Source organism: Nyctibius grandis, chromosome 2 (genome assembly GCF_013368605.1).
Source record: "Nyctibius grandis isolate bNycGra1 chromosome 2, bNycGra1.pri, whole genome shotgun sequence".
NCBI classification, from domain to species: Eukaryota; Metazoa; Chordata; class Aves; order Nyctibiiformes; family Nyctibiidae; genus Nyctibius; species Nyctibius grandis.
The window spans coordinates 5,252,269-5,278,171 of record NC_090659.1 but is presented as its reverse complement, the minus strand read 5'-3'; the positions used below and the strand labels follow the sequence as shown (position 1 = coordinate 5,278,171).

At 45.7% G+C, this 25,903-nt stretch overlaps 1 protein-coding gene across 1 annotated transcript in view; it reads right to left on the bottom strand.

The window, feature by feature from the left end:
- Positions 1 to 25,903, bottom strand: part of PTGFRN (prostaglandin F2 receptor inhibitor) — an 80,887-nt gene that overhangs the window by 38,279 nt on the left and 16,705 nt on the right. The window contains exons 2-3 of the mRNA XM_068423337.1: positions 5,289 to 5,654; positions 3,983 to 4,402 (exon numbers count right to left, since the gene is read on the bottom strand). Of these exons, the coding sequence (XP_068279438.1) occupies positions 3,983 to 4,402; positions 5,289 to 5,654 (786 nt within the window). The remainder of the gene's footprint in view (positions 1 to 3,982; positions 4,403 to 5,288; positions 5,655 to 25,903) is intronic.

Genomic DNA, 25,903 nt, shown 5'->3' with positions numbered 1-25,903 from the left:
GACTTCACATTCTATTACAGAAGCTTCTGAAGCAGCTCATTAGCCCTAACTTCAAATGCCTGTTGGATATTGAGCTGCACGATATATTACAAGGGAAGTACACATCACCAGTCAAGCAAGGGATGCATGATGAGGGCAGGGGGAGGAAGGGAGGGAGAACATGTTGTTTACAGCTCAATGGCAACTGGTCCATGAAGGTTTTGTTCCAAACACAAACCGCATATCACCTTCGCACAGCAGGAATATGTGTACAGGATTTTCCATTCTCACAGGAATGGTCAAGGTGTTTTGGGACTCTCTCTCAGAAGAGAAAGTGTTCATTGAAATCACTAGGAACTACGCTAAAACCCAACTTGGTTTCTACTGAAATAGTTTTGGGCTCCTCTAACAGAACAGATTTAGATGAGAAGCAGCCACGGCCACATATTGGAGTCCTGACTGACCTCAGGTGTGTTGCAGTAACATGAAATGGAAGCAAACAGAAGGCAGCAGTAACTCCTTATACTGATGACTCCTCCACTAAACTGCTCTGACCAACACACACTGGGGACTTACAGCAATGCCAGTAGCCACTTAAAACACATTTAACAAACTCCTCCACTAGCACATATGGTCATAGCCAGCATTTAAATGAGACTTTCTGCATTCTGTAGGTTACTAGGCTGGCCCCACCATTGTTTACAGAAAGCCATGGGGTGAAAGTGTCAAGACCAGGAGTAGAGAAGCTGCCCTTAGCTACTGGTGAGAGGTGAACCATGGGTGCTGTGTGTGTTGTTTGCAAACCTCACTGTAAATCGTTCACCAAGTTACCAGGCTACCACATGTCTTCACTTGCTCATTCCCTCATTCTACATTGCCTAAAGATTAGATCTGGACCTCAGTGCAGCACCATTCCCACCGTGTGTAATGCAGCTGCTCTGAAAGTCTCAACTGAGGCCAGCAGACAGGGCTGCTACAGCAGTGGCTCTTCTCAGCAGATCTACGACCAAGACCATGAGCAAGAATACAGATTCCTGCCTTAAACAGGCAGCTATGTCTCTAGTGCAGATTAGCGACTTCTGTGTAAAACCATGTTCTACTACAGAATAGGTACTCATCTGTAAAAGCTTTCTAGAATTATCATCAGGAATGACAGACAACATATAAAGGCCAGAGCCAAACCGAGCAGCCACAACTATTGCCAATAAAACCAAGCAATACTCATCTCACCGCTCACCACGTGATAGCACAGAGCAAACTGAACAGAGGGTAGTAAGCCCCACTCGAGTGGTAAAGCAAAGTCCACTGTCTGATGAGTATCTCATTGGGACTTCCCTCACTGTCTTATCATGGGACTGGAATCAGTAGGAAAACCTAGTTGATTTAACAGACTAATACCAGAATATAAAATAAGAGTCATCTACAAGGTTAAGAGCAGCATTCATAGAATCATAGAATGGTTTGGGCTGGAAGGGACCTTAAAGATCATCTAGTTCCAACCCCCCTGCCACGGGCAGGGACACCTTTCCTCTAGACCAGGTTGCTCAGAGCCCCATCCAACCTGGTCTTAAACACTTCCAGGGAGGGGGCACCCACAGCTTCTCTGGGCAACCTGTTCCAGTGTCTCACCACCCTCACAGGAAAGAATTTCTTCCTAATATCTAATCTAAATCTACCCTCTTTCAGTTTAAAACTGTTCCCCTCGTCCTGTCACTACTTGTCCTTGTAAAAAGCCCCTCTCCTGCTTTCCTGTAGGCCCCCTTCAGGTACTGGAAGGCTGCTATGAGCTCTCCCCGGAGCCTTCTCTTCTCCATGCTGAACAACCCCAACTCTCTCAGCCTGTCTTCATAGCAGAGGTGCTCCAGCCCTCTGATCATCTTCGTGGTTCTCATCTGGACTCACTCCAACAGCTCCATGTCCTTCTTATGTTGGGGACCCAGAGCTGGATGCAGTACTCCAGGTGGGGTCTCACGAGAGCGGAGTAAAGGAGCAGAATCCCCTCCCTCGCCCTGCTGGCCACGCTGCTTTTGATGCAGCCCAGGATACGGTTGGCCTTCTGGGCTGCAAGCACTCATTGCAGGCTCATGGTGAGCTTCTCATCAACCAACAACCCCAAGCCCTTCTCCTCAGGGCTGCTCTCAATCCATTCTCTGCCCAGCCTGTATTTGTGCTTGGGATTGTCCTGATCCACATGCAGGACCTTGCACTTGGCTTCTCCAAGGAACACTTCTGTCTCCATGCAATAGTGACAGGCATTCAGAATCTGGCAGCATATGCATACAGAGGGACTCTTAAAAGAGAGTTTACCCACATGTATATTCTCAATGCTGCTTTTTTGGTTACACATATGTCTGAAGGCCTCACTTAGGGTTATACACCTGTTGTGCAAGGCACTATTAAAAAAAGACATATGAGAACAAAGTCAGGCCCAAAGATGTCATGATTTTAGGAGATGAAAGTGATGGGCAAGTAGATAGAAGAGCAACAACAGAAAAAAAAAAACCACACAGTTACGCAAGTAATCTGTGCATGGCTTTTTTCATTAGATTTGTTAATTCATCTTTTGGTTTTAGTTGGTTGGGGTTTTTTTGATGTTGTTTCTACAAATTCAATCCCACAGTTTACAGCAGGTGAGGGAAGTGCAGCAACCAGGCTTTACATTTACATCTCAAGCTCATTTTAGCTTGCAAGTGCAGAGGTTTCAGATATCAGCACAAGATGCTCTTCAAGTCCTACTGCAAGATGTGTGGGTAAAAATTTCCACAGCATTTTGCTAAATGGGATAGGTTATTCTCCAGCATAACTTCAAAAAAACCCTTCATGCCCCTGACAAAGTGCTGCCAATGACTGAGCTAAAAATGAAGGCAAAAAACCCTAAAAAAAAAAAAAAAAAACAACAAAAAAAAACCCCACACAAACAAAAAACCCACAAACAAATAAAACTGCACACCCAAACCACATTAAAAAACTGCACTACTACTGGTCCTGGCCATCCTCACCCTGTTTTCAGCCACTGATTGAACCCCACCTACTTAAACCAAACTTTCCAAACGTGGGCAAAATAGAGAATTACAGCTCTTAATTAAGCAAGCCCTGCCTCAGCATAGAGCACCTGCAAGCTTGTAACAGACTTGTAACAGACACCCTGAAAAAGAGGGGGCAGACTGATCCCATCAAATTTCACAGGCTAAGTATCACCAGGATACTAAAACTACATCCAAATGAGCTAGTCAAAAAAAAACCAGCAGTTCTGGGTTCTGCCTGTAGTGATTAAAGGATGACAAAAATGAAAAGATGCCCTTACTGTCTGAACACTTCTAAAATATCACCATAATCTCACCTTCCTGAGGGACCGTCATTGCCTGTTTTTCCACCTACTGAGTGATAAGATGTGTCACTACCCGCTTTCCCTCTTCCAACTAGCAATGGTAATGCTAATGCAATTAAACGCTTAGTGCATCCCGAAATCTCCATGGGCAGGGAGGGGTATCTGGATATCCTCAGCCCAGCATTACACGTATTTTTGTCTCTTTAGTCAAGCATGCAATGATGAGTTTAACAAAACCATTGCTGTCCTAGACCCCTGCCAACATGGTGGAGCAATCAGACCAGTGAGTCAGTGTCAGTGATAAAAATCACTGGGTAATTTGTCCTGTTAAATTATCACTGCCTTCCTCCTTTCTCTTGATCTTTCTACGCTATTTTAATAAACAACATACAGAAAAGCTTCACATCTGTCACTGAATCTCAAGGTGCTTCTACAGGGGAAGCGCAGCTGTTTAGTGCTATGGGACAACCCTAGTAAGAGAGCGGAGGGAAGGTTTGGGGTGCTCAGGGATTAAATATAATGTTTATTTAAGAAATGTTTAAATACAATGTTTATTTAAGAAATATAAAAACCAGAAGCAATCCTCATTTAGTTCATCTTACCCAATTTCTGCTCTCAAAGTATCACAGTCTGGACCCAGTAATGCTGCGAGCCCAGCCCATCGGTAACACTCACCAGTCCGTTGGATTGCCACACTTGCTATCTCCACGTTCTTCTCCTGAATCTTCTGCCAGAAGCTATCTGCCCCTCTCACCCACTCGCTCACAAGACACCTGTAGGCACCCCCATCCACCGATGAGGCCTGGGATACAGATAACCGATACGTGTCATTCGCTCCTGTGTCCAAGCGGATATCTCCGTTACGGTAGCGCTCTTCGTAGCCAGGCCCCGGCTGGAATTTGCCCTCGTGAGTTAAAGATAAGATGTCCCGCCACGTCGATCCACTTTTGATCTGCCAAGTCACATGCAGGTGAGTGTGCTCCGGTGAGGTGGTAATGGCTGAGCAGCGCAACTTGAAGGAGTCACCCTCAGACAGCCTGAGAGACGCTGAGGAACGTCCTTTTGAACCACTCACTGATAAGCCGTCAGAAATCACTATTTTTTTTTAAAAAAAAAAAAGAGAGAGAGAGAGAGAGACCAAGACACAAGCATCACAAAATGCAAGCAAGAAGAGAACACCCACATTGACCTGTTAAGATATGTGGCAGTAAAACTACTACGGAGCAACACCTGGCCAATCATTTCTTCTTCCACACATAAATATATTCCAGGAACAAGAAAATTCAGCTGAAAATCCATTAAAGTAAGCACTTTACTTTAAACAAGCCAATATAAGCATTCAAATTCATTTATCCTTCCTCTCACTTTAGTTTCTCATCCAAACATCATCATTCTTCTCTATTCCCATCCAGAATCATCTTGATTTTCATGGGAGTAAAAGATAACAAAACTTGAAAAAAAACAGCCTCCCAAGTTATTACTGAAGAACCCTAAATGAGAGAGCAAAGCTAGGGCATGACTGCAGTATCAACATGCTGAAGGGGAAAAGGAAGATTATCTCCTTCATATAGAAAGATCCCTAAAATGACACTATAAATAAGAGACAGAAGACAGGCTGTGTTTTTTCCTAAAGTTATAGCCTCTCTACTAGGCTTAGGGACATTAAATATTTGCAGACATCTTCAGAAAACCCACTGCTTAGTTTTCCCATTTTTATTTCCATATTTACTAGACAGAAAAAAGGAAAGTGGTTTTATAGTAAACAGCCTCTCTTTGCTTCTTCACTTCAGTCGCCTTTGCTATCATACCTCCCAAGGTTTGATTTTTGGCTTTAGGAGAATTAAACAGGAACAGGAAGAAGAAAAAGGAAAAAAAATAAAATCACAACGCTCATAAGCAACAGAAATTCAACATTTTTAAGGGTACATCTATAATCAATATCAAAAACAAATTCAGAGCACACCTCACTTTTCAGAAATACCTTTCACTTGGACCTCTGCATCATAATTTCCCTGAACAGTGGCATCAGTGCTGGGCGTGGTGCATTTGTATCTCCCTTGGTCAGTTGGCTGGATGTTCCTAATCACAAGTTCCACAGCATCATTGCTGCTCCGTCTCAGTTTGATATCCCCGCTGCCCACGCGTTTTTGGTACTCCTCAGAGGTGAATGTAGAATCCCAGGTACTCACTATCCGCACAAAGTCAGTCTCCCGGGAGAACTCCCAGTCAAAGTTCTGTTCACTGGGTCCATCGTAGTCACTAACGCTGCAAGGGATCACCACCTCCGTGCCCACGACTCGGATGAGAGGACCTTTGGGCACCCTCACAACACGCCCTCTGCAGAAAGCTAGGCAGGAGAATAAAGTGAGAGAAAGAACACAGAGTTAACAAAGGAATTACCATGACAGACTTCAACCAAAAAAAATATGAAATAGAATAAGGCTGGGCATCCTACTTGTGCAGAAATCCAGAACTAGTAAGAGCAGCATTTCCCATTAATGTTTAATCTCACTGGAGCAGGAGCCCCTAAACACGCCATTTTTAGTGTGGGCTATCTTTGTTTCATTGGTTATTTAGTAACACAACAGGTAACAAAATACTGAGGTAGAGAAAATTGTAAGGAGCAGAAAAAAAAAAAAGAGAGAACTAGTCATGGATCCAATGTGTAGCAGTTTCTCTACTACAAGCCAAGTGCTATGTAAGACACAAACAGCAATAATAAATGGTCTTCATTACTACAGTGAGGGCATAATCTAATCAGGCATTTTTGTAAGTCTTTTGCTGACATCAGTAGAGTGTTCAAAGTAGGAAACTAACTCTCATCTAGCTTGAGGGCCATAATGGTAAGTTGACATTCTCCACTTCTGCCCTGAAGGGTCATGGCTTCTCTAACACAGGTGAGCTTCCTCGCTAATTGATTTAAGAGGAAGAACTGATTTCAGACACAGTTCACTTGAGCAGATTTCTGCAACCACACCTGTTTCTAGCACACGTTACCTCTTTGGTGGAAGTCCCAGAATATGGGAGCATTAGTGCCAGCTCCCACCAGAGCAGAGGAACACACAACGTTCAGACTGTGTTTCCTGGGACTGTCTGGCTAGAATGACAACAGCAGTTCTCTGCAGAAGACTGGCAAAGCAGTAGTTATGCTCCAGGCAAAAGTGCGATCCACTTAAACTAGCCAGAGGACCTGGCAAAGGTGCAGCAGGAGACTTTTCTGGTTGATTTGCCACTGTAAGCCCAAAGAATAACCCCAGCAGCTGCACATGAATTTTGGCAGGTTCTTACTACCCAAAAGAGCAAACTGCTTTGATTCAGAGTTCCAATCAGAGAAATCTTTTCAGAAAGAGAGGGGTACTACCCAAACTCAGTCTCCAAATATGAACAGCTTACTGCATCCCACCAGCTCCATATCCATAGCAAAATATTTTAGGAGCCAGGTAGAACAGGAGAAGCCAGAACACTGAAGGACAGATCTTGCTAAAACCAATTAGATGGCCGTAACGACATCAAAAGGAGTTGGACCAAAAGGTTGATCTGAGATACTGCAGAGGCAAAGCCAAATTTAAACAAACGACCCCCCAACACACAAAGTCCAGCAACCCACAACTGCCATAATTCACCAGCTACACTGGGAAAACAGAATCACAGAATCAACCAGGTTGGAAGAGACCTCTGGGATCATCAAGTCCAACCGTTGCCCTGACACCACCCTGTCAACTAGACCATGGCACTAAGTGCCATGTCCAGGCTTTTCTTAAACACATCCAGAGATGGTGAGTCCACCACCTCCCTGGGCAGCCCCTTCCAATGGCTAATGACCCTTTCTGAAAAGAAATTCTTCCTAATGTCCAACCTGAACCTCCCCTGGCGAAGCTTGAGGCTGTGTCCTCTTGTCCTATCGCTAGTTGTCTGGGAGAAGAGACCGACTGCCAATCCAATACAACCTCCCTTCAGGTAGTTGTAGACTGCAATAAGGTCACCTCTGAGCCTCCTCTTCTCCAGGCTAAACAACCCCAGCTCCCTCAGCCAAAAACCACCAGCTAGTGACAGGAATACCAATACAGTTGCGGAGCCTTCCCCTCCTATCACTCTGTACATCTTCTTGCTGTGTATTAAGACCCCACTCGCTGGCTCAGAACCATCATGCCAATAGGTATCCACGTGTGGACAAAGAAGTTAGTCTCATGGAGAGAACAGTTTCCCCACTGGGGAACCTGTTATCAAGTGCAGCTTGTCCCCTCCAGAGCAACGTGGAAAAGGATGCGTAAAAGAATCAATATTTCTGTGGGTATTTAAAAACTACACAAGCGGCTGTACACACTGAGCATAACTAAAGAGAAAAAGCATATCTTTATCCGCAGTTACAGTTCAGCAAAGAGCTGAACCAAGGACTGACACTGCCTTCACCTCCCCGGTTCATAACTCCCAGTCTGCTCTTTGCTTTGCAGGCTGTTCACGTGTACCAGCTCAGTCATAACGGTCCAATTTCCTCACTGCCATGACCTTCTGTATTCAACATTAGTACATCATTAAACTTATTTGTAACGCAGACTGGGGTTAATCTCTTACCCCTTATATCCCTCCCAGAAGACGGTTATTATGTACTTGATCGAGCCATTGACTAGTCCTAATAAGGAAGCTGGACTTCCCTGCACCATTCACATGTGAATCGGAGAGAAAAACCCCCGCTGTATTCTTCCACAACCACATGTCTTTAAGGACATCCCTCTAAACACGAGCACCATATAGTAAAATCATTGATACATAAAAATAACCAACAAAAAATAAAGCAAGCCGCAAGGCTCTGGTATTTCCTCACTAGGTCTTAAGTTGCAGCCCCATTCAATCCTTGAACTTCTCCTCTTACAGAAAGCAGTAACAGCAGCAGGTAAGCTTTAAAGCACTGCCTGATAGCCAAACCTGCTTCCAGCAGACCACTGTGAGAAGTCCGCTCAGGATCCTGAGGGCACTCCTCACATGCTGACGTATCTCTAGAAAATACTCTCCTGTGACACTAAAACAAGCAGACAACACTGTTCTGCATGTGTCTTCAGCTGTAGACCCACATACCACGCACTGCACTAATCCAATCCAGAGGTGACAAAGGCATGACTAATGTGGCCAGGGCCACACATTTGTGTTTGAGATTAGCACAGTTTCTCTCCTTCCAAGGTCACTAAAGACCCTTTGACACTACATGAAGGTAGGGGGTGATTAGCACCTTCATCAGAGAAGGTAAGCCGAAGGGAAAGATAGGGGCACAGGGACTGGTCAACAGATCTGTTCAGAGTCCACACCCTCTTGCTGTAAAGCAGTGACTATTCCCCTCCTCACAGCACAGCCCCACAAGCAATTCCAGTTCAACATGAAGTTGGAAGGAGGGCAGCGGAACAGGCTGCAGAAGACAAGAGGGACAGCCTGTAACAGTTATAATTTTGTACTTCAGAAACAATAACATTTGTCACTGCTAAGATAAATTTGGATTCTCATCATGGAGGAGCTCACAGAGAGAGCATCACAAGGTAACAGAACGAGAACTTACTGCAGAGCGTCCGCTGTGCCCTGCCCACAGGTAAGGAGAAGCGTGCATGTGGCAGACACTCCAAAGGGGAGCTGCCTTTCTAGGTGACCCAGGAGGCTCAGTATCTAGCAAGCTGTGAATTCAGGGTTCTGCCTTTTGTCCTGCAGCAGTCAACAGCAAGAGTATCCCTAGCTATAAACTAGGTGTTAGGGTCTTTGCTGTGCGTTAGGGATTAACATTTCACGTAGCTGTAGCAGAAGGCCCAGAGCTACAGACACTGATCTTGGCAAGAGGTGAGCTCCATTTTACTCTGGCAGATAAATGAGGAGCTTTTACAAATATTTTATTCTTGGAGTGCCCTGTGTTACTCGCATACACCCCCCCCACCTTCCCAGAACAATCAAAGTTCAGCTTTCATGATATGAGAGCTTCAAACTCTGTAAATTTGTTGGAAACATTTATTTTTCATGACACCTAATATATTTCACTGTTACTATAAGGTGACAGGTTCTTAATGAATTCACTTGAATCCCATCTAACTGTAGAAACAGATGGAGCAGGACAGAACAGTGTATACACTAGTGACAGAAAACAACTGAACTTTGACAATTCGGTATTTTTCAGTATCGCTGAGACCACCAAAGATGTGTATTTAGTAGGAACTCAATAACTGGCTCTGTACTGTACACTGCAATGCTAGACATCAAACGTGCCTGAGCAAAAGATTAATTGCCTCAACACAAAACTTTATTTTTACAGAGTTACCAGACCACCAGATGAAATTGCAAGGAATTATTTTCCGAAACAAAAGGTAATGGAGCCCCTGTAAGGAGGCCAGCACACAAACACAAGGGACTGGCGCTTGTTCCTTGGGCTCATGAGACAGGTGACAGTATGACCAGGCAACACTGGTGCTTTTGCAGGGCTGGGCTAGAAATGCCCCAAAAGAAGGGCAACCACAGAGCCTTCATGGCTGTTTGCCAAGCACTTGGTTAGAGGATTCTCCCAACGGAACACAATATACTCCACCAGGAATACAGGCAAAGTGTGGCTCAAGGTAGATTAATAAATTGGGGCCTGCCATATTAATAATACAGAGGCAAGATAGCCCAGACATAGCCTAGGCAGTTTTGAGCTAGTGCTTGTTCCCTAGCAATGGTCCATGAAGTACTTAAATTAATTTGTCCCATCACCCAGATGCACCATCTCATTTCTGTCATTAAATGAAATCCTTTCAAAGAGAACAAGGCAAGCAGATGACTGAATAGATAGGTTGTGAAGTCAATCCGAGTACATTAAATAGCAACCTATCATTTTTAGGATAACCAAGAAAACAAGGCAGCAAAATTGTTCAGGACCTACAGAACAGGTGGCCTGTTTAAACTCCCAACAAGCTACACAAGTCCTCAAGGAAAGGGTTGGTGGGGATCTCCTCTTGCATTAGGGACATCGCTACAGATGAGGAAAGCCTTCTAGGAGCTTCATCTTCACACAGGTTTTGCATCTACGTATCATTTACGAAAGGACAAGATGAGAAGTAATCTGTGGAGTTGCCCACAAGGCTGAGAAGGTATTATCATTGCAAAGAACACACTTCTGCTTCAGCACACTCTTACACAAGGTGCTTCCTCCAGCCTATGCTACACAGCTCCATCTAATGAGAAAACATGTTCTTTTAGCAGCCCAGAGAAGGAGGTCGACTCTCTAAGTCCGCCAGCCAAAGGAAAATGCAATGTGACATGCAGTAGGAAGCCAATTAAAGCCAAAAAAGTAAGAGCTGAAGAATGAGTAAATTGGCTCAGACTAAGCACTCAAGCCTCTGCATAAGAAAGACTTCGAAAACACAGTCCAGCTCCTCAACCGAGGCAGTCACGGGAGACACAGCGACAACTTTGCTGATGCCTTTCATCTCAAAAGGGCTTTCCGAACAAAAAGTTGTTTCATTTGCCAGCTAAATATTACCATGTCTGGGAAGGAAATACAGCAGCCCTTTCAAATTCACAACAGTTTATGACAGAAAAAAAAAAATACTGCAGCCAACTTTGCAAGTGGTGGTAACAATTTTTCCTCCCTGAACTCCTCCATTTATTTTCAATCCAGGCATCGCTTTGCTGCAGCACTGTGTAAATGAGGGGGTTGAGCAGGGACAACCCTTGTGCCACACTGGAGAATAAGCAATGGGTTCCCCACCATTACAGCTGTGCACTCTGCCTCCTATTTCCAGCCAAATCCCAAGTCTCCCACTTCTGTGCTGCGCTGCTTAACTGCGGTGTTTGTGATGCATGAAGCCATTTTACAAAATGGAGGGGAAAAAAATTCATTTTTGCATCTTTTTTTGTCCCACCAAAAGACACATCCACACAAATCCTCTTCCTCCATCAGGCTCCCGCTGGGAGGCAGGTGAAGGGACAAACAGCACACCACACATTCACAGGCTCTTCTCTGGGGAAGCAGAACCAAAGCATACCAGCATGGGAGATTATAATCCTTATCTCCAATCTTCCCCTTTTCCCCTTGCCTCTCCTCCCAGCTCCAATTATCATCAGGCAGCTACACATCAAGAATGTCATCTGCGACTATCTGCGAGAGAAAGAACGAGTTATAGCAAACACGCCTACAATGTTTGAAAACCTTTCCATACTGTTAATGCAATTTTTGTTTTTTTTTAAATATATAACCTGTTTTTCCTAGAAGTGGCACATTTACACAAACAGCATGTTGCTTTGGGATTTCCTTCCCTTTTTAAATGCAATCAATTAAATTTTCTCTCCTGCACTGTGTATGTATGAGAGGAAAAGTCAGAGAGATTAAGCAGAATAAAAGGAATTTCTTTAAGTACCAGAAATGCAGCTAACTATTAAAATTTCTTTACTGGTCTCGAAAAGAAAAGAAAAAAAAAAATCTAAATAAGTGAGATCTCTTACCATTCCTATTTAACACACAACAACACAGAATCACAGAATCACAGAATGTCAGGGATTGGAAGGGACCTCAAAAGATCATCTAGTCCAATCCCCCTGCCGGAGCAGGATTACCTAGATCATGTCACACAGGAACGCGTCCAGGCGGGTTTTGAATGTCTCCAGAGAAGGAGCCTCCACAACCTCTCTGGGCAGCCTGTGCCAGTGTTCAGTCACCCTCACCGTAAAGAAGCTTTTTCTCATATTTATGTGGAACCTCCTGTGTTCCAACTTGCACCCATTGCCCCTTGTCCTGTCAAGGGACGTCACTGAGAAGAGCCTGGCTCCATCCTCATGACACTTGCCCTTTACATATTTATAAACATTAATGAGGTCACCCCTCAGTCTCCTCCAAGCTAAAGAGACCCAGCTCCCTCAGCCTCTCCTCATAAGGGAGATGTTCCACTCCCTTAATCATCTTCGTGGCTCTGCGCTGGACTCTCTCTAGCAGTTCCCTGTCCTTCTTGAACTGAGGGGCCCAGAACTGGACACAATATTCCAGATGCGGCCTCACCAGGGCAGAGTAGAGAGGGAGGAGAACCTCTCTTGACCTGCTAACCACACCCCTTCTAATACACCCCAGGATGCCATTGGCCTTCTTGGCCACAAGGGCACACTGCTGGCTCATGGTCATCCTGTTGTCCACTAGGACCCCCAGCTCCCTTTCCCCTACGCTGGTCTCCAACAGGTCTGTCCCCAACTTGTACTCATACATGGGGTTGTTCTTGCCCAGATGCAGGACTCTACACTTGCCCTTGTTACATTTCATTAAATTTCTCCCCGCCCAACTCTCCAGCCTGTCCAGGTCTCTCTGAATGGCTGCGCAGCCTTCCGGTGTGTCAGCCACTCCTCCCAGTTTGGTGTCATCAGCGAACTTGCTGACAGTGCACTCTATTCCCTCATCCAAGTCATTAATGAATATATTGAATAGAACTGGTCCCAGTACCGACCCTTGAGGGACTCCACTAGACACAGGCCTCCAGCTGCACTCTGTCCCGTCATACTCTTCTTTCCAGTGCAGACAAGCACACAGTAGGGGTTGGGATCTCTGCTAAACAAAGTGGTAGGTTCTTGCTACTCTTTCCAAATTACAAAATTCAGATCGCCCTGGTCAGCAGAAGCAACCTGCACCTTACAACCAGGCAGCCTGCACAGGGAGGGGACGAGGGGCTCCTTTAAAAAACAATAAATTTGATTCTTACGCTGAGGCTGTGATCACCACAGTAGCCCGAAATCATCTGAAGCGTGCAGGGCTCCCTCCATACCCTGCAAGGCAACAGTAGTGTGACATCTCCCTGACTGCAATACTCCCTGCCTAGAAAAAGGCTGATAGATTTTTATGGCTTGAAAGATCTGCAGCATATCATCTGAAGAGATCAGAGAAGAGCGAATGAAAGAGTCCATGAGAGAGACATTTACATTGTTCTTTCCCAGGCGGCTAGGATTCTTTTTTTAGATAATGTAGAGCTCTTATCAAAAGGAATTAGCAGGGGTGTAATTGCTTAAAACCCATTATCTCTATCAGGATGAAGAAACGCATACTGCATCTTAAGTGAAGCCTCAGCAACTATCAAACTGCAAGGCTGCTGGATTGCTCTAATCTCCGTGCCATCTGAGATACCTCAGAAAGGCCACATCTCCAGCACTGGGTGAAAAAGCAAGTACCTTCCCAGCTGGACTCCATCTATACCACGTGGATTAAGATTCATATGAAAGGATGAAACCAGCATATTTTCATCCTTTATTTTTCATCCATAACTGGACTCTAGGACAGAGTCCAGTTGGAGGCCTGTGTCTAGCGGAGTCCCTCAAGGGTCGGTACTGGGACTAGTTCTATTCAATATATTCATTAATGACTTGGATGAGGGAATAGAGTGCACTGTCAGCAAGTTCGCTGATGACACCAAACTGGGAGGAGTGGCTGACACACCGGAAGGCTGCGCAGCCATTCAGAGGGACCTGGACAGGCTGGAGAGTTGGGCGGGGAGAAATTTAATGAAATATAACAAGGGCAAGTGTAGAGTCCTGCATCTGGGCAAGAACAACCCCATGTACCAGTACAAGTTGGGGACAGACCTGTTGGAGAGCAGCGTAGGGGAAAGGGACCTGGGGGTCCTAGTGGACAACAGGATGACCATGAGCCAGCAGTGTGCCCTTGTGGCCAAGAAGGCCAGTGGCATCCTGGGCTGTATTAGAAGGGGTGTGGTCAGCAGGTCAAGAGAGGTTCTCCTCCCCCTCTACTCTGCCCTGGTGAGGCCGCATCTGGAATATTGTGTCCAGTTCTGGGCCCCTCAGTTCAAGAAGGACAGGGAACTGCTAGAGAGAGTCCAGTGCAAAGCCACGAAGATGATTAAGGGGGTGGAACATCTCCCTTATGAGGAGAGGCTGAGGGAGCTGGGTCTCTTTAGCTTGGAGAAGAGGAGACTGAGTGGGGACCTCATTAATGTTTATAAATATGTAAAGGGCAAGTGTCATGAGGATGGAGCCAGGCTCTTCTCAGTGACATCCCTTGACAGGACAAGGGGTAATGGGTGCAAGCTGGAACACAGGAGGTTCCACATAAATATGAGGAAAAACTTCTTTACTGTAAGGGTGACCGAACACTGGAACAGGCTGCCCAGAGAGGTTGTGGAGTCTCCTTCTCTGGAGGCATTCATAACCGCTTGGACGCGTTCCTGTGTGATATGGTCTAGGTAATCCTGCTCCGGCAGGGGGATTGGACTAGATGATCTTTCGAGGTCCCTTCCAATCCCTGACATTCTGTGATTCTGTAACGACCTGCTGTCTTCCCCATTCACCCCCCTCATCCACCACCCCCAAGAAAAGGGATTTCAAATGCACCTAAGCAAACCACAAGGCTTTCACTAGGACACAGTTCTTAGTTATCATAAAACCACAAAATGGTTTGTGCAGGAAGGGACCTTTAAAGGTCATCTAGTTCCAACCCCCTGCCATGGCAGGGACATCTTCCACTAGATCAGGTTGCTCAAAACTCCAGCCAATCTGACCTTGAACACTTCCCATGATGGGGCATCCACAACTTCTCTGAGCAACCTGTTCCAGTGTCTCACCACCCTCATCATAAAGTTTCTTCTTTATGTCCAGTCTAAACCTACCCTCCAGTTTAAAACTGTTGCCCCTTGTCCTGTCACTACAGCCCTTGGTAGAAAGTCTCTCTCTCTTTCTTACAAGCCCCCTTTAAGTATTGAAAGGCTGCGATAAGGTCTCCCTGGAGCTCCAGGCTGAACAACCCCAGCTCTCTCAGCCTTTCTCCATAGGAGAGGTGTTCCAGCCCTCCTCTGGACCTGCTCCAACAGGTCCATGTCTGTCTTGTGCTGGGGGCCCCAGAGCTGGATGCAGTACTCCAGGTGGGGTCTCACCAGAGCGGAGTAGAGGGGGAGATTATCTCCCTCAACCTGCTCGCCATGCTGCTTTTGATGCAGCCTAGGATACAGTTGGCTTTCTGGGCAACAAGCACACGTTGCCAGCTCACATCCAATTTTTCCTCCACCAGTATCCTCAGTCCTCTGCAGGGCTGCTGTCAATCCCTTCACCCCCCAACCTGTACTGATATCATGGATTACCCTGACCCAGGTGTAGGACCTTGCAACTTGGTCTTGTTGAACCTCATGAAGTTCATATGGGCCCACTGCTCAAGCCTGTCAGGGTCCCTCTGGATGACACTCCTTCACTCCAGCGAATCAACTGCACCACTCAGTTTGGTATCACCCACAAACTCACTGAAGGTGCACTCAGTCCCACTGTCTATGTCATTAATAAAGATATTGAACAGTATCAGTCTTAATACAGATCCTTGAGGGACACCACTTGTTACTGATGTCCACTTGGACATTGAATCATTGACTGCAACTCTCTGGATGCAGCCATCCAGCCAATTCCTTATCCCTCGAACAGTCCATCCATCAAACCCATACATCTCCAATTTAGTGACAAGGATGTTGTGTAGAACTGTGTCAAAGGCCTTACAGAAGTCAAGGTAGATGACGTCAGTTGCTTTCCTTATCCACCAATGCAGTCACTCCATCATAGAAGGCCACCAGATTAGTCAAGCAGTTAAGTTATGCTACGGTGCATCTTTCCATTTCCAGGAGTCCTTCTGCATAGCTGTTAGATGTTTGCTGCCTTACTTGGCTAGTTACCTAAGTTCTATCTGTCATCAATGGAGAGAAGCTCTCTGAAAAACTTCTTTCCCACTGGTGTTTATAGTTAGAGCCTAGGGAGACCAGCACTTGAGCTCAGCAGAAAAAAATAAACAGATTTCCCATGCTTCTCCCCCACATCTTTAAAAAAATAATTAAAAAAAAATCCCCAAAACCAAAAACCACCCACCACTCTTCCTCTAAATACACAAAACACCAGCACCACAATGGGTTAGATGAACATCCAGTGAGTCAGACCTGATCTGTTCTGCCCAACAAAAGTGTCTGGATGATGTTACTTTGGATAAATACATAGTAAATGGCAAGTTCAGACCTGGAAACAGCAGTCAGAAGGCCTCATTATCTAAAAAGACAAGGACAGTAAGAGAACAATACTTCACCATGTAAAATACACTATATCACTGCAGATAGCCAGCAGATCATCTGATCGCTGCCCAAAAAAATCTATTTTGGAAAAACTTCACTGAACTGTCTCACAAGAAGGAAAGCCTCCTTCCTCTGCCATGTCTCAGAATCACAGAATCACAGAATCAACCAGGTTGGAAGAGACCTCTGGGATCATCGAGTCCAACCGTTGCCCTGACACCACCATGTCAACTAGACCATGGCACTAAGTGCCATGCCCAGTCTTCTCTTAAACACATCCAGAGATGGTGACTCCACCACCTCCCTGGGCAGCCCCTTCCAATGTCTAATGACCCTTGCTGAGAAGAAATTCTTCCTAATGTCCAACCTGAACCTCCCCTGGTGAAGCTTGAGGCTGTGTCCTCTTGTCCTATCGCTAGTTGCCTGCGAGAAGAGGCCGACTCCCACTTCACTACAACCTCCCTTCAGGTAGTTGTAGACTGCACTAAGGTCACCTCTGAGCCTCCTCTTCTCCAGGCTAAACAACCCCAGCTCCCTCAGCCGTTCCTTGTAGGTCAGACCCTCCAGACTCTCTGCTAAGGCAACTGCAACAGGCAGAACTGCCTCTCTTGCTGTCTCTTGGGCTGTCAGGAATGAAGTCCTGTTCACCTGCTCAGCTCCACCCTCACACAACCCATGTCAATTCTCTGCCAAAGTGAGCCACAGGAATTTGCCATAAATGCTTCTGTGGGTTATTCCTGCTGCAATACAAGGAGAAGAGACCAGTAAACTAGAGTGAAAGCTTGTAAGGCAGAAACCAGGTTGCATATGCAGTACTAATTAGAGCTTAAAACACTGTCACTGGCTGCTGACAGCACAGATCCCACTGTGCACCACTGCTTCCCAGTCATGGGGAGAGGTATGCTACTGGAAGGTAGAGCAAGGCATACAGCAGGGAGAGGGGAAAGGAGAAGCCACATAAACCTTTCCCAGCTGTGCAAAGCAGAAGGCTAGTTTGTCAAACTGAGCAGCCCTTGGCAGGCAGAGAACTGTGGCACCACTGGTCCAAACAGAAAAAACAACTAATAGGCAGAGATAATACTAAAGATTGTGTTTGAGATTCCTCTGCATGTCAAACAACGGCATCACATGTGATCTCTGTTTCCTTTCCCTACCACTGACTGACAGTTGAAGATAAAAGGCTGTATCTAAAGAACTACTTTTGACAAGTCTCCAAAATGCAGCTGGGAGTAAAAGAGGAAGGAGAGAAAAAAAAAAAACCAACAATGAAATACAAGACTCAACATGCTGCATCTTCCTGTGTCTTACCTGAAATACCTGTCCCTGCTAACAACCTTCAGTTACTTTCCTCCAAATAGTCCATTTTTACCTACTCTGCCAGAGCAGCCCGTTTAGGTTACCTGGTGACATCTGACCAAAAACTCCAGGGACTCTGGAAGTGGTATTTAGACTTCCACACAAGACAGATGATTTTCTGTTGTTCTGCCTCAAAAGCAGTTTGGGTTGCCAGAGGAGAGGTTCAATACGTTACACTCTAAGGAAAGCAGTTGACAAAGCAGTAAAGCCTACAACTCATAGCTGGAGGGCTAGCATAGTTGGAAGCAGGGCTGCAAATACTTGCAGAAATGCTGTATCTAAAGTATATTCACATTTTCTTTGGTGGGGAGGAAGGACACAAGTTAAAAACTGTAATATCAATTCCAACTCAAGAGGAGTGCATGCATTTACCAGCGTTTTTAAAAAGTCCTCAGGCTGGAATAGACAGAATTAAAATCAGTGCTGTTCTGCAACATCACTAACTTGCACTTATCCGTTATCTTTAAATCTTTCCCAAAGCAGTTGGAACTGAGCAGAGCAGCTCAATGTTGAGGTGTTGGAGTGAGTCCAGAGGAGGGCGACCAAGCTGGTGAAGCGTCTGGAGGGTCTGTCCTACGAGGAACGGCTGAGGGAGCTGGGGTTGTTTAGCCTGGAGAAGAGGAGGCTCAGAGGTGACCTTATTGCAGTCTACAACTACCTGAAGGGAGGTTGTAGTGAAGTGGGAGTCGGCCTCTTCTCCCGGGCAACTAGCGATAGGACAAGAGGACACAGCCTCAAGCTTCACCAGGGGAGGTTCAGGTTGGACATTAGGAAGAATTTCTTTTCAGAAAGGGTCATTAGCCATTGGAATGGGCTGCCCAGGGAGGTGGTGGAGTCACCATCTCTGGAGGTGTTTAAGAAAAGACTGGACATGGCACTTAGTGCCATGGTCTAGTTGACATGGTGGTGTCAGGGCAATGGTTGGACTCGATGATCCCAGAGGTCTCTTCCAACCTGGTTGATTCTGTGATTCTGTGAAATCCATTTGCTCTATACTGCAATTTCTTCTGGGCAGAGACCAACCGTTTTCTTTGCCCGATGTGGAATGCAGCACACCACTAGGATCAAACTGAACTTGCTTTGGATTTAACTGGAGAAAACAATCAGACTAGAATAGATCATTTCTAAATCTGCATCTACATTAACTGAAATAATACATTGAGTGTGAAAATCCAAGACAAGACAAAAAATCCAAATCCCAGACAAGATCATGTTAAACTATAAAAGCCAATACATTTTTCAACCAGGATGATTTTAAACAGGACAGCACCTAGCAGAGGTGAGGAAGCTGGAAAGCTAGGAACAAGTGTTTTTGTCAAAAGACTTCTTAAAAGACGCACATATAGCAATATCCATGTGTTCCACAAATCCGTAATTTCACAAATTATACATCTAAAAAAGGAAATCCTACAACACTCCCTTCTCCCCTCTCCCAAAAATAATTTCCATTATTATCATCCCCTTTTCCTCCTTTGATATTTATTGCTGTGAAGTAATCATTTTTTTTCTAAGTTGTCTTTAGCGTTAGGCAATATCCAAAAAACACTCAAAATGCTTTCAAATATAAGAAGTGCCAAATCCAATATAAAGTCTTTTACTTTTCATTGGCAATTATACTAAAAACAAAAAGCAAAACAAAAAAACCCACCACCAACAGCTGTTTGAGGGGTTTTTTTGTGTCGTGGTGGTTTTTTGGGTGGTTGTTTTGCTTTGGTTTTTGGGGATTTTTTTCTGTCGTGTGGGTTTGCAGAGGGTTTGGGGGGGTTTTGGGGGGTTTTTTGTTCTTGTTGGGTTTTGGGGTATTTTTACCTGTGTGCATTCAGGAATGCACAGGTTGGGATTGAAGATAGAAGAAAAATGGACAGAGTCCTCTTCGGACACTGGCCATAGAAGAAGAGAGCGAGGCCCTCATGATCCCTCAGCTTTAAAATGAGAATGACGTGTACGGGATGGAATACCTCATTGGTCAATTCTGGGACACCTGCCCTGTCTGCTCCTCCCAGCAAGTGCAACTCTTTTACAGCCTTTCACTTGTGGACCATAAGAAACTTAGCAGTGACCATGGTTTCTATAGGAATAAGGTTCAACAAGAACAAGTGCCGGGTCTTACACTTGGGCCACAACAACCCCCTGCAGCGCTACAGGCTGGGGGAAGAGTGGTTAGAGAGCGGCCCGGCGGAAAGAGACCTGGGGGTGCTGATCGACAGGCGGCTAAACATGAGCCAGCAGTGTGCCCAGGTGGCCAAGAAGGCCAAAGGCATCCTGGCCTCTATTAGGAATAGTGTAGCCAGCCGGTCTAGGGAAGTGATCGTCCCTCTGTACTCGGCACTGGTGAGGCCGCACCTTGAATCCTGTGTCCAGTTCTGGGCCCCGCACTTCAAGAAAGATGTTGAGGTGTTGGAGTGAGTCCAGAGGAGGGCAACTGAGCTGGTGAAGGGTCTGGAGGGTCTGACCTATGAGGAACGGCTGAGGGAGCTGGGGTTGTTTAGCCTGGAGAAGAGGAGGCTCAGAGGTGACCTTATTGCAGTCTACAACTACCTGAAGGGAGGTTGTAGTGAAGTGGGAGTCGGCCTCTTCTCCCGGGCAACTAGCGATAGGACAAGAGGACACAGCCTCAGGCTTTGCCAGGGGAGGATCAGGTTGGACATTAGGAAGAATTTCTTTACAGAAAGGGTCATTAGACATTGGAATGGGCTGCCCAGGGAGGTGGTGGAGTCACCATCTCTGGAGGTGTTTAAGAAAAGCCTGGACATGGCACTTAGTGCCATGGTCTAGTTGACAGGGTGGTGTAGGGGCAGCAGTTGGACTCGATGATCCCTGAGGTCTCTTCCAACCTGGTTGATTCTGTGTGATTCTGTGAAGTATAAGCAAGAGCCTTTCTGCATACCATTCCTACTGTTACCTTAGTGATAACTATCACCTTCAAGCGTTATCAATCCTAGAAGCAGACACTGTCTGAAAAACATGCAGTTAGCTTCAGAAAGTGCAGTTACTTAGAAGAAACTTAACTGAAAGGAAAAATCACTGAAAGAAAAATTGGTTCTGTCCTAGTTCAAACCAGGACGACCTGCTTAAATTTGGTGGCACTTGTCCTCTGCAATTTAACCCAACACCCCATCCATACCAGACAAAGTCCCATCTAAAGCCAAGTTAAGTCTTAAGGGGATTGGAAGATGAGATTTAAAAAGCCACACGCTTTCATAATCCAGACACTATTAATCTTAACCTCCACTTGCCCAAAAATTGTTTTTGGGGATCATTTCAAATCTCAGTACACAGAGCCTAGTTTCCCAGCAAGTGTTCCACTGGGTGAGCAAAGGCATCACATAGGCTTCAGCAAAACCAGCAACAGAGCAAAGCCTGATTACAGATGTCAGCAGCAGCAACGATGCTGAACAACCCAACATACAACTCTCAGACTCTCTGGTTGGGATCACCAAGGGCAGCTTCACTCTACTTGCATCTGCTGTTGTGAGAGATTATGGAAGGAGGTGTCTGGACAGCAAGGCTGCTGGAACTGCTGAACAAGGCAGCATATGGCACTGGCCCACCTTGGCTCCATGCTTGACAATTGACTTGCAGCCCTAGGAGCCAGTGGAGGGATGGATCTCAGTGTTTATAGAGTAATCCTTTTCATCTGTAATTTAATTATCTGACAGTCCCATCTTCACAACAAATAATCTCCAAGCAAGTGGCCACATTAAAAATGCCAACAACAGATGCACACAGAATGGGTGTTAGGGCACAGGAATGAGTGCCTCTGCCTCGTCGGCACATTCAGGTTAAGTGCAACAGACAAACTGGCTGCCCAGGGCTTGGATGGGTGGACTCTTCGATGGGTTAAAAGCTGGCTGGATGGCCGAGCCCAGAGAGTGGTGGTGAATGGGGCAAAGTCCAACTGGCGGCCGGTCACTAGCAGTGTTCCCCAGGGCTCAGTTCTGGGGCCGGTGCTGTTCAATATCTTTAGAGATGATCTAGACGTAGGGATTGAGTGCACCCTCAGCAAATTTGCAGATGACATCAAGCTGGGTGGGAGTGTCGATCTGCTGGAGGGTAGGAAGGCCCTACAGAGGGATCTGGACAGGTTACATAGATGGGCCGAGACCAACGGCGTGAGGTTCAACAAGAACAAGTGCCGGGTCTTACACTTCGGCCACAACAACCCCCTGCAGCGCTACAGGCTGGGGGAAGAGTGGTTAGAAAGAGGCCCGGCGGAAAGAGACCTGGGGGTGCTGATCGACAGGCGGCTAAACATGAGCCAGCAGTGTGCCCAGGTGGCCAAGAAGGCCAATGGCATCCTGGCCTCTCTTAGGAATAGTGTAGCCAGCCGGTCTAGGGAAGTGATCGTCCCTCTGTACTCGGCACTGGTGAGGCCGCACCTTGAATCCTGTGTCCAGTTCTGGGCCCCGCACTTCAAGAAAGATGTTGAGGTGTTGGAGCAAGTCGAGAGGAGGGCGACCAAGCTGGTGAAGGGTCTGGAGGGTCTGACCTACGAGGAACAGCTGAGGTAGCTGGGGTTGTTTAGCCTGGAGAAGAGGAGGCTCAGAGGTGACCTTAGTGCAGTCTACAACTACCTGAAGGGAGGTTGTAGTGAAGTAGGAGTCGGCCTCTTCTCGCAGGCAACTAGCGATAGGACAAGAGGACACAGCTTCAAGCTTCACCAGGGGAGGTTCAGGTTGGACATTAGGAAGAATTTCTTCTCAGAAAGGGTTATTAGACGTTGGAATGGGCTGCCCAGGGAGGTGGTAGAGTCACCATCTCTGGAGGGGTTTAAGAAAAGACTGGACATGGCACTTAGTGCCATGGTCTAGTTGACAGGGTGGTGTCAGGGCAACAGTTGGACTTGATGATCCCAGAGGGCTCTTCCAACCTGGTTGATTCTGTGATTCTGTGATTCTGTAATAGCACAGCTATTGCCAGCTCTTTTGCTGCAGAAGATGTACTTGGACAGACTAACTGACTAGACCAAACTCCTGCAGCAGAACAGGCGCAGTTAGGAATAGATCACAGGCATTCCTGGTTTCAGGCTTAGTGCTCATTTCGCTGTATCACACCATTTCATTACATACAGATGAAAACAAAGATACGTACAGCCAGGCAAAGACGACATGAGCGAATGCAAAGTACAATTAGCTTGTGCCCTGTCAACTGGTGCCCCTTTAGGTCAGGAGCCCTCCCCGAGGACTTCATTTGGGCACGTACACCACCACCATATCCATGCTGCTGTCTGCAACCTGAAAAACCAGAGACCAATGTTTTCCAACCCCTTCTGTCAAAGCCCATAGATCCAATTAGCACTCGAAAGCCAATTTCAGGTCATGCAGAGCAATGCTGTTTAGTATGCTAATCTCTGTGGAGCCTGCACGTTAGGAGCACAGATATTTTCCTCCTAGACAAGAAGGAATTGTGTGCATGCGTGCACACACGGAGTGTGATTTAAGAGACATCGGGGCTCTTCCTCCGTTAAAACAACATTTACATAACTAATTCTGTAAATGAGAACAGGACTGCAAGGTATTTACAGTACTTGTTGCTGCTGAGCTCTTTTTATTTGCTGTGGCACTGATGATTAGAAACTCCCTTGCCCCAGAAAAGGCAGCTTAGTCTGGTCTCTGGCATAAAAAAAGTGGACACATGAAATTACCCCTGTTTCAGGAAGAGACGTTTTTCATTACAGTATTGTTTCCCTCTTGCAAAGGAGAGGGTCAGTGGTTCGGAGGGGACAAGAGGAGGAAAGAGGTCCAGATAAGGGACATAAAACAATATCTAGAAGGCACACAGGGATTCTGGTCAAGGTCTTTAAGATGGTCTGTGTAACCCCAACACAGACCGTTAAATAAAAACTACCCCCAGATGGGTCTGAAAAACAGCTGGCTTTAAAAACAGGCATGCCACAGCACTCTTCATTATTTGAAAGAGACAAATACCAACACAGAAAGTTCTGGAAACACGGGAAAAAGCTTCACAAATGACATTCAAATCAATCTGGTTGCATCACGACTCCTGAAAATTGAGAATAAGGTATTAGATCAGCAGACGGAACTCAAGACGGCCTGCTTATTTACTTCACTAATATTTAAAAAGCAAAAAAAGCTTGTCCCCCATCACACAGAAATTTAAGAGCAGCACAACTTATCTACTTTAGCATCTGGCACAGTCGAAAAGGCTGTAGAGGGCAGCTGGTGCTGAGGCCCCAAGAATCACACTATGCATATTTGCGGGTTTGCATTGGACCAGGTTCGGTGCCATAGGCCAAAGGCCCAAGGGCACCCGAAATGCAGCAGATCTGCTCCTAGAGTGACACTTGTGGTTTACTTACATCCAAAGGAATGCTAATTGCACGCTCAGATTGCTTACCAGTAAAAAGCAATGTGCAGAAAGTGGGACAGTGAGGAGATTCACCTCCGAAATTCAATCCTCACCCCAACTAAAATGGTAATGAAGATGCAGCCTGCATGCTCCTAAAGGATACTTAAAGGGCTGATCACATTTAACTTGAATGTTAGTGTGGAATGGGAACCCTTCCCTAAATCACAAACGTGAGCTAAGCCATGAACGAATGTATGGCTAGGATATGAAGTCCACCTACGCTCTGCAGTGTTGCCTACCCCTGCTCAACAAATTTAACAGCCAAAATTTAAAAAAAAAAGCATGCAAGAGTCAAAAATTTGCTGGCATTCACTGCCTCTGAGAGCTTGAAGGCAAATTAGCTGTGTAATTAGCTGCCTGTGCCCCTGAATTCTACCTCTAGAAAGCTGTTCTCACATGTGAAAGGAAATGGTATTGTATGCAGCTGCTGTTTAATTTACTAGAAGATTAATTTTACTGGACAAAAAGAAGATACTTTCTGGAATGGATGGGCAGGTATGTGTACATGGGCAACATGCAAGAGATTCAGAAACCAGTAGAGACCTGAACTACCTCATGCAAGACATGAACCCGGTACAACTCCACTCCCAATTACTCCAGTCCTGGAGAGAAACAAACTGCCTTTGTACTTGCACCTTCTAGAGCAAGCAGAAAAAAAGAAACACTCCACTCTTGTGACCAAAGCTAGCTAGCTCCAGAACTGAAGAGGTTCAATTTTCAAAAAACCCTGAGCATTAACCTTCTGGGGAGCCAAGTCTCTTAGTAAAGTTTCAGGCTTAGACCCTCAAGCCTCCCATCACCTCTGAAAACCTTGCCCTGCATTCGGTGCAGGTATTTTGTTATCTCCAGTAGTGGAATAGCAAGGTTCATCAATTCAGCACTTGGCTGAAGAAGTCCAGCACTCCTCTCATGTTCCCCATCACAAATTGAAAGTATTTTCTCCCTTTTGGTTATATGCCAGCAAGTTTTCACTGTTACCTGTTCTGATTAACTCACAGCATTTGCAGTACTACCTACTCTTCCCTCTACAACCAGTAGTGAATAGCCTCCCTGGTATACACAGTAACACATAGCACTACAGAATGTCACACACATTTAAGCTTTTGGGGAGAATTTTATGCCATTTGAGAAAACCCATGTGTAGCCATGTAATAAAAGACTGCATCACAACATATTACTGCTTGGAGCTTTAGTAAAGTTTTGCATTCAGCCATCAGCTACTAATTTTCAGATAAGCAGGCCTAAATATACATCTTAATGTTTCCTGTTATTTCCCACTTTTAAGAAATGTATCTCAGAAGTATTTACATTGCTGCTGTCATTGGCATGCTGTGTATAGGAAGGTCAACACCACAGGTGATAAAAGAGACGGGAAAGTTAACACACAGAGATCAGCTAATATGCACCATCACCCAGAACATGTCAGAAAATGAAACTTCAGAGGTAGCCAAATGCAACGCCCATGAGCCAGCAAACTCTTAGAGGAAATATTCAAGGTAAAACATGAGGATACCATCTCTAACTTAGGAAGTCTCTAAGCTACAGATGATCATGAGATGATACACTAGGATAGTAACAGGGTATGCTCACTCTTCCCTAGGCTCTTGGCCGCTGTCAGAGGCAAGATACAAGGCTGCATGGATCTTTGGTGTCAGCCTTCGCTCTCTTTCTACAGCTTTAGGAAGCAGGAGCTTGGAGGAAATACCCTTTTACTACTGCTGCTCTTCAGTGGCACCCAAGCTGGTGACTAGGCTGTGCCCAGCAATGAGAAGAGAGACAAAAAAAAGGAATGAAAGAACACAGAATTTTCAAGTAACTCTTAAAAATCAGAAGAGAGGGA